The sequence below is a fragment of the Watersipora subatra genome, chromosome 11, assembly GCF_963576615.1.
Source record: "Watersipora subatra chromosome 11, tzWatSuba1.1, whole genome shotgun sequence".
NCBI classification, from domain to species: Eukaryota; Metazoa; Bryozoa; class Gymnolaemata; order Cheilostomatida; family Watersiporidae; genus Watersipora; species Watersipora subatra.
Genome location: NC_088718.1, coordinates 24,430,037 through 24,444,193, shown reverse-complemented (window position 1 = coordinate 24,444,193; position 14,157 = coordinate 24,430,037). Strand labels below are relative to the sequence as shown.

The 14,157-nt window shown below is 37.3% G+C and overlaps 2 protein-coding genes across 4 annotated transcripts in view; one reads left to right on the top strand and one right to left on the bottom strand.

The window, feature by feature from the left end:
* Positions 1–2,250, bottom strand: part of LOC137408150 (translocation protein SEC62-like) — a 23,726-nt gene extending 21,476 nt beyond the window's left edge. The window contains exon 1 of the mRNA XM_068094540.1: positions 2,181–2,250. Coding sequence (XP_067950641.1) covers positions 2,181–2,216 — 36 coding nt within the window. The 5' untranslated portion in view covers positions 2,217–2,250. The remainder of the gene's footprint in view (positions 1–2,180) is intronic.
* The window catches only part of LOC137408152 (growth arrest-specific protein 2-like), a 17,572-nt gene extending 3,415 nt beyond the window's left edge, over positions 1–14,157 (top strand). The window contains exons 1-10 of one of the 3 annotated variants that reach the window (XM_068094543.1): positions 2,545–2,577; positions 5,293–5,400; positions 5,573–5,683; positions 6,851–6,954; positions 7,722–7,851; positions 7,959–8,094; positions 9,104–9,179; positions 9,260–9,361; positions 11,939–12,144; positions 13,665–14,157. In XM_068094543.1, the coding sequence (XP_067950644.1) occupies positions 5,385–5,400; positions 5,573–5,683; positions 6,851–6,954; positions 7,722–7,851; positions 7,959–8,094; positions 9,104–9,179; positions 9,260–9,361; positions 11,939–12,144; positions 13,665–13,722 (939 nt within the window). In that variant the 5' untranslated portion in view covers positions 2,545–2,577; positions 5,293–5,384 and the 3' untranslated portion in view covers positions 13,723–14,157. Of the gene's footprint in view, positions 1–2,544; positions 2,578–5,292; positions 5,401–5,572; positions 5,684–6,850; positions 6,955–7,721; positions 7,852–7,958; positions 8,095–9,103; positions 9,180–9,259; positions 9,362–11,938; positions 12,145–13,664 lie in introns of those variants that run through there. The other 2 variants (XM_068094542.1, XM_068094544.1) reach the window with 2 other exon arrangements.

The following is a 14,157-nucleotide window of genomic DNA, read 5'->3' as shown; positions in this document are numbered from 1 at the left end:
CCGTGTGCATGTCTAGCGTGTCACAGGTGGTAGTCTTCTTTCAAACCTCACAGCGCCATTAAACATGAGCCTGGAAGCAAAACAGTGTGTATTTTTAGTAGAGGGATAGCAGAGATATGAGCTTGTCGAACAATAATGTTATGAGTCACAAACTTCAGAAGATTTTGCAATTGATCACAGAGTAGTTTTTCATGTCAAATTATGGTCCCGCGTAAATGTTTAATAATTCTTCAATCCATTGCATGACAAGGATGAAATTTCATTCAGTTGGTGCCAAGTGGTTCCTAAAACAGCATGAATGACAGCAAACGTTGACATCTGGGCTGTGAAGTATGCGAGGAAGCATTCAAATGTCCCGGGCGTCACAATCAGGCCAAAAATAGCCTTGCCCTCTATCATTTTAGAACATGTTATATCAGATCAGCATTTCCGATACCAATACCCTCCATGCCTGATCAGTTTTTGCATATGCTCAGAAAAGATCTTTAAATGCTATCCAACTTTTTTCTTTTCCATTAAATTTACAAACATGTAAAAATGTCCAACTATTGAATACAGTACACGCTCCTATAACGCATACCTCCTACAGCGTAAATTTCATAAAAGTAAAGAATTTAGGTAAAGTTTATGTTTCATGCTAGTACATAAAAAATTCCACATAAAGTGAAGAGTAGAGTCAGCAAAGGTCCTCAAATTTGATTTGAATAATGCGCATCTTGTGGTTAGCCTTAAAAATATTGCTTTTCCTCCTGCCGCACCTGAGAGAGAAATTGATGTCTACGGTTACTTTTATTATATCCATTCATACTCTCACAGCCTAATTTGCCATGCGAGATCCGCAGGTGTGTCTCTAAAGCACAAAAAAATAAGTAGCTGCGCAGTTATTCAAAAATACTTAGAGGCAATAGAGTGTCTAAGAAAGCGCTCTTTTATCATAACCTTAGCCCTTGGAGACAAATAGTTGAGCAGACAGATAGTGTTGTATAAATCGATGTACTTACATGTACTGATGTGAAGATCAAGAAGAGCCTCCGTCTTTCGTTACACTTCCTTATATCCTGTCAACTGTGCCATGTTGTATAAATCGATGTACTCACATGTACTGATGTGAAGATCAAGAAGAGACTCCGTCTTTCGTTACACTTCCTTATATCCTCCCCCATACTGCCTTACACTAGCTAATCTACTAGCTTTACCCACTAGCTTTATCCAGCTTTATGCACTCACCGTAATTACCAAGACCACCTGTACTGCCTTGAGCTCAGACACCAATATAGCCTGAGCCCAACAAATGCCATAATACAACAGATAGACTCTGCTCTTATTACAATAAAGATATATTTTTGTTTTGCTTATTATAAAAAATAAAACATTTTTCATTGTTTTTCCTTTCAAAAATAGACCTTGCTGTCTAGAATAAGTTAAACTCGATGTAAAGTGACGCGTGTGTAAAGTGTGCGTTCCCCGTACCTTATTGTAAAATCATCGCCATCATGGACCAAAGACCGAGTGAAAGTGATAAAAAAGGAGAAATGTTGTCAATACAAACCAATAATACTACAATTAGATCTACAGTAGATCATTGAATCAAAAAGTCAAGTCTAAAATGTTTCCTGTTTAAAGGATCAAAGGGGAGAGTTTGACAAAATTTTGGAATGAATCAAGCAATTTACATGTATTTAACTGTTTGTATAATGTAAAATCCTTGTAACATAAATGTTACCAGAATGGATTGTTTAAATTGTAGAAGCATCTACTGTATTTCATAAAATAGTGTTTTCTGAGGCATGTTAAAAACCAGCAAGCTGTACGTGTACCAGTACCTGCGTGTCAAATACCAATGCTATAGCAATAACCGACAATGATAATTATAGAATAACTTTAATTGTTGAGTGAGTATGTTGGTTTTTCTTACAGCAAGCAGAGGCTGTGCATGCGGGCTTTAAGAGCAATGTTGCACAAGAAATATCACTGCAACCTTGACTAGTCATGTCTGAGCCCAGGGGCGAAGAAGCCTCGACGACTAGAGAAATGACCAGTTGGAGAACATGCACGTTTTGCATGCTAATCACATCGTTAAACGACAACTAAATGTGTTTAATGACAAGACATTGAGAGCAAAATTAATTTTTAACAAAAGCGACTGAATATATTCTTTTTTAAAACACTTAATAAGCTACCTGCTTCTGTTTTTTGTTTTTCTTTACGTTGGACATCTTCGCGTAATATGTGGCCGAGCCACAGGAACGACGCTATTGGACGATCTGTTTAGTTGAATCATGGGACACAGTATTTGATTCGTTTAAATAGTTAAAAAAGAAATTAGTGGATATAAAGGTTTCACGACCTTTACCCTTACGTCACTACATATAGCCAAAATCATTAGCCCAATAGCAAAAAACACGCGAAGGCCTTCGCCGGTCTTCCGACTTTTTCTGTCGCCGGTCAAATAGTCTTAGTTGCAAATAACCATGTTTGAGCTGTTATAAAATCGGTGGTTTGTCGTCTCCTGAACAAAAGACTAACTAGCGACTAGAAAACAACTACAGGCGTTCACGCAAAGCCAACCAGCCGTCTGTAATAAATTATATGCATATTTCATTAGCTGTAGTAGCTCTAGCTCCATCTAAAGTTGTGTTCCTAGAAAACCTTGTGTGTAAAGCATCTGAGTCTCGTTAATATTTTCAACGACCGACAAAGACAATGTATTTCTTTCTGTTAGTGGAATATTTCACACTAGCGTTGAAATATCAGTCAGCAAAGTATCATTAGCAAATACTGTAGTAATGCTAGTTATACTACTGTATTAAAACTATAAAATTATCTTATCTTCAGGAATGGGGTGGGCAGACCTGTCAACACACGAGTGGGGCAATGCGTGAGATCAATGATATACAGCCCCCCAAGGAGCTGGGAGAGCTGGAGGGCTGTATATCATTGGTGAGATTTGGTTTTGTGGTAATTGATGCATCAATATTAGTATATATAGAATTTTGGAAATTGGGGCAAAAATCTCACGCACTTCTCACGCATTTTCATTTTTTCTTTGGGGTGATTGCGTGAGTCTCACGCCCAATGCGTGAGTCTCACGCCCAATGCGTGAGTCTCACGCCCAATGCGTGAGTCTCACGCCCAATGCGTGAGTCTCACGTCCAATGCGTGAGTCTCACGCCCAATGCGTGAGTCTCACGCCCAATGCGTGAGTCTCACGCCCAATGCGTGAGTCTCACGCCCAATGCGTGAGTCTCACGCCCAATGCGTGAGTCTCACGCCCAATGCGTGAGTCTCACGCCCAATGCGAGAGTCTCACGCCCAATGCGTGAGTCTCACGCCCAATGCGTGAGTCTCACGCCCAATGCGTGAGTCTCACGCCCAATGCGTGAGTCTCACGCCCAATGCGTGAGTCTCACGCCCAATGCGTGAGTCTCACGCCCAATGCGTGAGTCTCACGCCCAATGCGTGAGAGTTGGCAGGTATGGGGGTGGGTATAGGAAGGTCCCATGCATAGGTAAAGTGCAGAATCAGAGTTTTTGAGTATTAAATATTCATAAGTTTCAATGCCTACTAAACCAGCTAACACATCTTTGCAACATGGCAACTTTTCAAACCCTGCGTGCACGCGCAGAATCAGATACTTATTCAAACATTTTTACTGCACTTGAATGAAACGCCGACACACCCACCTATCATGGCGTGCCTTTTCCATCGTTAAAAAGATACTCCTGTTTTGTATATTTGCAAGCATCTTCTCTTTAGCAGCTCAATCAATCAGCTGACAGAACCATCATGGAGTCAGAAACTGATTCGATCAGGTGCAGAGTGACTTAATCTAGAAAAGGCACGCAAGGAAATAATTTTTTTAATTTATGTGATATGAAATCCAGTCGCCCTCAGCATCTTTAGATGTTGATCTTAATATGTACTGCCTTCTAAGACCGATGTCGTGTATTTAGGTTACCACTATCTTACGCTATAATCACCTTGTTTTGACTTATCATGTCTGAAAAGCAATTTGTGAACTAAAGGGCTTTTTTCAGTGGGTTCTTTGCAAGCCGTTACTATCAGGAGACAAAATATAGACGTGTGTACTCACTTAGCTAGAAGCGGTAAATGAGTGAGTTAAAGATCTGGCTTTTTTTGTCTCGCTTTTTTGGAGCCCTCTTGAAGTAAAGGGAAGAGTTACAGCGAGTCGATTATATCACACAACTAGTCCATATAGCCATCCAGCATCACTGTGTATGAACGCAATTTTATGTACACGGAAATTTTAAGTAGCTTCTCGGTGAGATGACCTCATATAAAACTTTCTTAGCTCATGAAGTGCTGGAGTTTCAGAGGGACCTCGGCTTAGATCCTTCCTTATTTTGGTAGCTCAGGTGAAACCTTAGTCATGTCTTGTATTCTATCTATACCCAGTTATTTTGGTAGCGCATGTGAAACCTTAGTCTTGTATTGTATCTATACCCAGTTATTTTATTGATGCTACCTGAAATATTTGATGCTGATATTGGCTAAAAAACAATCATAATTATTTGTTACTGTGTTGTGTTACTTGTGATCCGCTAGGGCCTGCTAGAAGTCTCTTGGCTAGTGTTGTCAATGCATTAATAACTGCCTAGAATTCGACATAGTGTGTTCCTAAATTTGTAAATCTATGACTATTACAGAGTTCACCATTTAATTGTTTATGAAAAGATTTTTTCTCAATTTTTTGCTTTATTAGTAGGCTACTAATAGTCCAGCTGGATGTTCAATTAAAAGAATTTAAGATGAACTAGTCAATAAAATGAAGGCTTGTGGGGAACTAGCTAAAAATAGCTAAAACGAACCAACATACATAAGATTAACTGGAACTCATGATTACAACAATTTTACATATTGAAACAAAACCACAGCAAAAACACACCCTTGTGCAAAAGGAGTTTGTGTCATAATGCCTGTTCAAGAATCTTGGTGGGAAAATATTCAACTCCATCTGCCTGAACCGATCTCTGTTCGTTATGACTTTCTGACAAGCTAACTCAAATGTTAGGAAGCTAATAACTCTCATTTATACAAACCAAAAGATGGAGCTGCTGCTTGCTTAGTTTGTGAAAAGTAAAATGCTACAGCTGGTCTACCCGTATTGATAAACTTTTAAACCTGCATCAGATATTATATTTATGTCAAAAGATTCAAATACCGTGATGCTTTCAAATAAGGATAAACTGCATTTATGACCAAAACTACACTAGCCAATAATATTTATTCATATAACCTATACATTACTGAAGATTCTGTCACCTTTTACAGGTATTGACTAAATATGTTAAAGGTCACTTCTGTGGCAGTTCACATGATTTTCCATCCTAATCTGATGTAACTGCCTCAAGAAAGCTGGTATCATGGCCGCTATTGACAGTGAGTAATTTGTCTCCTCATGAATTGCTTTTCTTAAAATGCTTGTGTTTAGTTTATGTGAGTTGACGCGCTGCATAACAAACAATCACTGTGGTTAAATCTTAGGGAAGGAGGAGAATACTGTATGCTAGTATTGTGTTAGAAATGTACCGAGCTTAGGTGTTACGTGTAGATGAGGAGGCTGGTGATGCTGACCAGTTCAAGGAGGCGGCAGCGCAGTCAAGAGAGAAAGCTCTGATGCCCTTAATAGAGGACGTGTCAGAATGGCTCACAAAGGTAGTTGGTATGTAGCGTTTAGCTCTGCCTTTATTGTCTATCGGTATCCATTTCTTATAGGTATCATATCCACTACTGTAGGTATCATATCCACTATTGTAGGGATCATATCCACAACTGTAGGGATCATATCCACTACTGAAGGGATCATATCCACTACTGTAGGTATCACATCCACTACTGTAGATATCACATTCACTACTATAGATATCATACGCACTACTATTGGTATCACATCCACTTTCCAGATATACTATCATAAACTATATTCGCTACTCACAGGTACCAGTTGCTGTTGACTCAGTTCTGTTGTCCCACAAAGTATGACTTTCTATCACATACTCAATAGCCAATCTGTGTCATGATAAATTATCCTTGCTCATTCATTGTTGCTCTTTCAGAAATAAACTAAATAGGCTGATGTTAAGGTTCAGTCTCAGGGGAGATTCCACGACCCTTGTAAAAAACATTTCAAAATATTACTTTGTAAAAACATTTCAAAATATTACCTTGTAAAAACATTTCAAAATATTACCTTGTATAAACATTTCAAAATATTACTTTGTAAAAACATTTCAAAATATTACCTTGTATAAACATTTCAAATTATTACTTTGTAAAAACATTTCAAAATATTACCTTGTAAAAACATTTCAAAATATTACCTTGTATAAACATTTCAAAATGTTACTTTGTATAAACATTTCAAAATATTACCTTGTATAAACATTTCAAAATATTACTTTGTAAAAACATTTCAAACTATTACCTTGTAAAACATTTCAAAATATTACTTTGTATAAACATTTCAAAATATTACCTTGTATAAACATTTCAAACTATTACCTTGTAAAAGCATTTCAAACTATTACCTTGTAAAAAACATTTCAAAATATTACTTTGTAAAAACATTTCAAAATATTACCTTGTAAAAACATTTCAAACTATTACCTTGTAAAAACATTTCAAAATTTTACCTTGTAAAAACATTTCAAAATATTACAATCTATTTTTCATCTGGTAATAGAGGTAACTTCTATTACAGAAGGCATGTGCCAGTTGTTGGCACCATATTAACTATTTTAGGTGTGGTGTTCCCTATAAATGACTTCTGCATTCATAACCTTTGGATGTTCTGTTCTGTTTCCCCAAATGCTACGCTGACTGCTTGCAGGTGAGCCTATCAACCCAGAAACCTTCATGGACTCATTAGATAATGGAGTTGTCCTATGTCGACTTATTCATGTCATTCAAAATAAACAAGCAAATAAACTAAAGGTACAGTTTGATAAACTATATGGCTATGATTTATTTAGAATAATTATGCACTAGGAAATGACTGGCCAGACAGCAATCGAAGCTTCTAAAGTGCAGATATCTCAGGCTAAGCAAACGAAATATGTTGTGCGTGACTTCAATAGAATTAATGTTGTTCTTTCTTTTGGTCACATGATTCTATCTGTTACAGTTCTGAATCACAATTGAATATATCGTTTGTGAGAAACTAAAGTCAGTATTGCATGCGATACTAATAAGATATCCAATCACAGATGTGCTTGGTGGAACCTAAAGAAGCATGGTCCCAATATTTCTGTCTTTCCTTGTCCATCCTCTTTCACGTGAAACTTCTAACGCCATAAGCTATGGTTTGGTTGCCATGTGGTCATCCCTTTAACATGGTTTCCTTATCAGCCACGAGATATCAACTACGATCTCTTGCAGCAAAATATTATGCCCAATGTTCATGGCTAGTGGTCACATAAAGTTGCATCAATCCGGATCGCATGGCTAGGCTGTTATCAATGTCAAGGTTGTTTTGAAAATTATTGTTATTAACGGAAGACTAAAGTTGTTAAGGGTGTATTCCTTAATGACTGCAATGTTGTTTGCATCTACAGCTTATACTGTAGGATGTGTGCCAAAAACCTTCACCTCTGGTTTTTAGTGCATTTCGAAGCAGTGAGGAAAGAATTGTTGCCCGATAAGGATACCTTTATCATATTTTGCTCTTTTCATGACTTGTCAATTATATTATTCCATGGCAGGAGAAGATAAAGTACAACACCGCTGCGGGGCGTGGAGGCTGGCATGCTCGTGACAATGCTGCAACATTCATCATGTGGTGCAAGCACTTTGGTGTGAAGCCTGAGATCCTGTTTGAGTCGAATGGATTGAGTAAGTAGTCTGTGTGGAGTTTCATCCTTCCCAACTGGTTGATTGTGTTTAGTCCCTAATTCTATTCCTCGCTACCTTACATGAATTCTACCGTCTCTCATTGCTAGTTACACACAAACAAAAAAGGGAAGTGGTGCTTTCCTTACTGGAGTTGTCTCGCTTTGCTTCTCGCTACGGTATAGAGCCTCCAGCAATCATTCAGCTCGAAAAGGAAATCGAGAAAGACGAGCGATTACTCAGCAGGTTAGTTCTATGTGGACCTTCTTCTGGCAGTACTTTTATTGTTAATTTACATCTATGGCTAGCTCTTTTTCAATTATGCTAATTATGTATACTGTATCCCTGTGGTGGCTGTATGCACCACTCAGTGTCGATTCGAAGACTAGGTCATGTGATGATTTGTTAACGAATGAAGTAAATAAGCAGGGGTCGTTGAACTATCAGTTTTACTGTCAGCGACACATTGTAGAGCTTTGCTTATTGTGAAAACTAATATTAAAGATATTGTATTATTATTTCTTGAACGTTCTCGTTGTCTCAACAATCGGTGAGCTATCGGTGAGAAATCTATCACATTCTGAATAAATGAATCAGCCCAGTTGTTTAAACAGATCTATAGAGGTCTGGTTCTGTACACAATCGATCATATATTTCAATCAACTTTGTCTGTCAAGGTCAAGAATTTCCACCATGTCAGCAAAAAATTCTATGCATTGGATTTGTTAACAAACATCAATGAGCCTATATTCTATATATTGGCATGTTCATAAATAATAATTTGACATTTAGAGTTATTTGATGCCAACTACACATGCACATTTGTTCCCATTATAAAATTTCTTCAATTAATTGATTCAGTACTTTCTTGGCTTTCAGATATTATAAAATTTACTGCTTTCAATATAGTAGTCCTTGAGCTATGAAGTGCAACATGCGTAAATGAAAGGACATTTTGTGATGTCCTTGCATTTACGCGTGTTGCACTTCATAGCTCAAGGACTACTATATTGAAAGCAGTAAATTTTATATGATCTAAAAGCTAAGAAAATACTGCATCAATTAATTCAAAGAATTTTATAATGGGAGCAAATGTGCATGTGTAGTGGTATTAAATAACTCTAAATGTCAAATTATTATTTATGGACACGTCCATATATGTATATATATATATATACATATATATATTCACCATTGCTCACCGAAACTCTGGGTGTCGCTGTCAAAGTTACGCAGCTTTGTGTGTGCATTCCAGAATGGAGATGACAAAAAGCGCTGTGCCAAAGAAAGTACCTCCTGGGAAAAGCAAGTTTACTGACATCGATGCAGAGGTTAGCCCTAAGCTTACCCTCGAAATCCGATTCTGTGGTTGATGGTAGCGGGTGTACTTTAACCACTTTATATTTGACAGGTGAAGCAGGTGACAGGCGAGTGCAAGTGCAGCCCAGAGTTCTATGTAGAGAAGCTCACTGATGGTATCTATGCAATGGGCAACAAGAGGTGTCTCATCAGGGTCAGTCTCATACTGTGGTCCCTGCTGTCCCCGGTTTAGTACGAGTTTTGTGTTTTCTTTTTCTGGACGAGTCACATTACGCTACCTATTCACTGCGTGCATACGCAACATTTTTAGGTTTTTTTTTTCATAAAGTTCATCTCGAATTTTGTTCATAGAAAGATTGATGATTGGCTAGTTATTCTCACTAGCCAGACTGTCGGCCAGTTTAGTGCCAGAGAACATGTTTGTAATGGCGGACCTGTATAGCCTCACAGAGTCCCGTGACCAAAACCAGAAACAAAAACACTTGTTTTCAAACAAACTCGATTGACATAATGATCTCTAATGGACTATTCATACCTCCCTCTCAATACCTCACTTTTGTGCAATTACTTTACATTTTTACAAACAGTTATTGGTAGCTTTTTGTAGGGAATTTTGTCATCTTTCAAATAGTGTATAGTACAACAATCAATTTTGGAGCGACTGCCAATGGGAGTAATTTTTGTTGGTTATTGTTGCGCCCTCTCCATTATAACTTATATAAAGTGGTGGGCGTGTCTGTTTGTTTGGAAATGAGCGAGCTCCCATATAAGCTTCCGTTGGTCACGGCACTCTGTGAAGCTATACGGCTCTGTATAACATAACCAAAAGGATTATCACTCCTTTACCAGAATCATATATTGGCTATTTTTTCTTACGCCGCTCCGAGCTGGTATCCCTTCGTATCTGGGACTGAAGAAGAAAAGTTGGAAAAATTGTGATTTAAAGTTATGCTACCTTGATATGGACAGTTATGATCAGCGTCTAAATGCCCCCAATGCTGATGAGCTGTGTTTTTGGATATTTTCTGTAGGAAATACTCAGATCACATCTCCGATCTGCTAGCCCATTCATTACATACCTACTTCCCAAAAAACCACTAGACCTTATACCAGACCTCAACGCATTGCCAATCCACACTATAGAACAGAGTTATGTAGAAAGAGCTTTTTATTCAAATTCTATAATTTCACTTTATTATTCTTTATTTTTTGTTTCATGGTCTAATTTACTTAGAGATCATTGACTAGAGATCATTGACTGGGGATCATTGAATGGGGATCATTGACTAGAGATCATTGACTAGGGATCATTGACCGGGGATCATTGACTAGAGATCATTGACTGGGGATCATTAACTAGAGATCATTGACTGGGGATCATTGACTAGAGATCATTGACTAGAGATCATTGACTAGAGATCATTGACTGGGGATCATTGACTAGAGATCATTGACTAGAGATTATTGACTGGGGATCATTAACTAGAGATCATTGACTAGAGATCATTGACTAGAGATCATTGACTAGAGATCATTGACTGGGGATCAATAACTAGAGATCATTGACTAGAGATTATTGACTGGGGATCATTAACTAGAGATCATTGACCGGGGATCATTGACTAGAGATCATTGACTGGGGATCATTAACTAGAGATCATTGACTGGGGATCATTGACTAGAGATCATTGACTAGAGATCATTGACTAGAGATCATTGACTGGGGATCATTAACTAGAGATCATTGACTGGGGATCATTAACTAGAGATCATTGACTAGAGATCATTGACTAGAGATCATTGGCTGGGATAATAAAGTTCATATCTATATTTTATTGTACGAATGTAGGCCATGAATATAGGCCATGATATGGTAACTTATTATAAAACAATATGAGTATGTCATATGCTCTTTCTAATAACTACTTCATATACAATTTACTGTTATTCGATTAAGCTAATATAGTAAACACTTACCGGAGTTTTCTGCAGCGTTCCTCTCTTCATTTATTGAGAAGTCTAGCCAAACTGCATTCATTTTTTACTGATAGTCATGTCTATTACCACATTTGGGGAATTTACACTAAAATAATCAACAAGCAACATATGGTTTATTTTATCACTGTAAGTCAGCCCTCTAATAATTCCATCTTTAGAATTGTCCTATTTCGTACTGAAGAGGTAGACATCTTCACACTTTGGTTTGTCTTTGATCAGCAAGCGCAAGATCCTATAGATCACAAAATTTGTTAGCATATCTAAAAAAATATTTTCCTTGTTTACCAGAAAATCAGACTAGCCTGCCCTCCAAAGTTTTCAACTACATCACAGGGCTTGCCGTGATCATTCTGTGAGAAGCAGAGGCCAATATTTGATAGGATTGAACTGACACCAATTGCTAGTATCGTTAAACTCCAAAATGGTTTGTCGTTATGGTTTTTGTAGATGCAGTCGCACTTAATCATGTAAGTACTCGGTTAAACTTCCCAGAATATATCTGGTGGGGTTGGTTGGTATGGGTTGGTTCAGATGTGTCGCTATTTGTTGATTTCATAAATTTTACCTAAAAATTGAGTTTACCTAAAACCTGAAAACGAGAGCAGCGGCTTAGAGTTGAAAATAAACCATGTTCTTATATATATCTCATATATTTCTTTATATTTCATATTGCAATCCTACTGGTACCACTCTCTGCAGCAACTAGAGTTTGTCTCTGTATCTGTCAGCGAAGTTACCTGTATTTTATTGCTGAATCTGTGGTGTTTGTTAGAGGTTCAAAGGTCGTCATATGATGGTGAGGGTGGGTGGAGGCTGGGACACCCTCGACAACTATCTTGCCTGTCATGACCCGTGCCGCGTCGCCCTCTTCCGGAAGGCCGGTGGACAGGCTGATATGCTAAATGTGAAAACACCGGAAGGAGGTGTCGTTGAGAGAGGGTATAAGGGGGGTCGTGAACCTGCTGCTGGAGAGGAAAGGTCAGTGCTGTCTGCGTTAAGTTTGTTTCATCGTTATTATTTAATCGCGCTGCTACTTTTATGCGCTCCCCTTTTTAATCAGGAATTCGATAGAAGAGCGACTCATAGAAATACATGGCGTAACTTACTCTAATCTACACTAGATCTAGTTTATATTCACCTAATCTACGTAATCCTTATTGTGTTACATTGTATTTCTAATCCTCACCCATGTTTTTACTTTTTTTACTAAACTGTAATATTTTGATAGATTTTGGCCGTCATTTGTTGAGAATTATTTCGTACATCAATACCAATATTTGCTCAAATTGTGTGACTTTCAAAAATTTATATGCAGAGATGCTTATAAGATGAGGCGTGACTACATCGGAAAACAAAAACGTTTTAACCTGTCAACATTTTTCTGTTTGACACTCGAGTACAGTTTTTGATTATTTTATAACGGGTGGTTGTTGAATGTACGGAAGACAGTCTACTAGATGCTTATCTGCACAGAGCATTTAGTCAATGTAAACGCGGAGTAATCCTCTCTTGAGTTTTTTTTATAATTTTTGTGGTACTTCCATTAATGCAGTTTCAGTGAATAAATATTGTATTTGTTAGGCAGTAACCATTAGTGAAGGCAATTGGACCAGCCATACAAGTATTACACTTGACTTTGGTTAAGTAACAACTTGTTACTTGAGCATTGTTGAGTTACATCGCGCAAGAATTGTTGTGTGTGACATTGCTCTTTGCTGATCTATAAGAATCGCCTATCGTTACTAATGGTTTGTGGCACAAACCTTATGATCTATCTAAACCAGCTCGATATCCTGGAGTTATTTCTAAGCATACAACAACCTCTAGCCCTTTAATCGATCCTAACAGAACTTAAGTTTCAATGAAGCACAGGGGTGTGCAACGTTATAGGTTTGGTTTCAAACCAGAACAAAATATTACGCCATATCAGAACTCGTACATACCAACTTAATCAGAACATAGAACTGGACTTAACTGCACAGCCCACTGATAATCCACAGAATTATAATATATAATTAAAACAAAGAGCATCCAAAACTGAGATTCAACTACGTGACTCTTGCATGCAGCCAAGTTTGGTAATTTTACTGATAGTCATTTCAAACAACATGAAGCTCAGTGCTATTATCACTGATCAGATTCTCTGCAATTCTATGCTTGAAAGATATCATTTGTAGGAGTTATCATTCCTTGGAGATAATATTGTAATCCTTTCTCTTTACAGTTAAATAAAATTGTGGGTAGGCAATTTCATAGTTTTTAGTTGACTGTCGTGCCAAACTAAAGCAGGTTCACAGGCTAATAAACTTCTCAGTGCATTTTACACAGTGATGAGTCCATTCCGGTTTATCGCTGCCTATTCACAATTTAAATACCTTTTTAGAGGTAATTTATTATTAAGATAACAACTTATTAGTACTCACTATTTTACGCTTTTAGTTTAAATTTATGTTAAACCAATTTTAATACCTCTGTTTGTATTTCATTCTGTGTTTCAGGTTCTTGCATGTAAAAGGAAAGTACAGCAGGCCAGACACCGGTAAAAAACAACTTTGATGTCTGTATAATCACCCCATAGGCTCTTACTTCTCTGTGTAGGTTTGCTGTACATTCTTTGCAGGATTGCCAAACCAATGTTCTATGTTGTTCCTGTCAATATGTTGCTAATTTCTAACAAGGGCTTCCTCATGCCGGTATGTGTAGATGTCTATGTTAATGTTTTTAGCTTGTTCATTATATATCATTATAAATTTTATGGGCTGGAAAGTTCTCTATTCCAACCGTAAGCATTCAATCAAAAATCTTGCCTTTGACAATCTCTTCTGTGATCTCATTGTAGTCACTGTGGCTACTTCTCACTGCTTTCTCTTGTTTCATGATTTTAGTTTTAATAACTTATTGTTTTGTTTTGATAGTATAATTTCATTTATACACTATCTACTAATTTATTAGTATATAATTATTTTAAAACAATATAATCACGGTAATGAA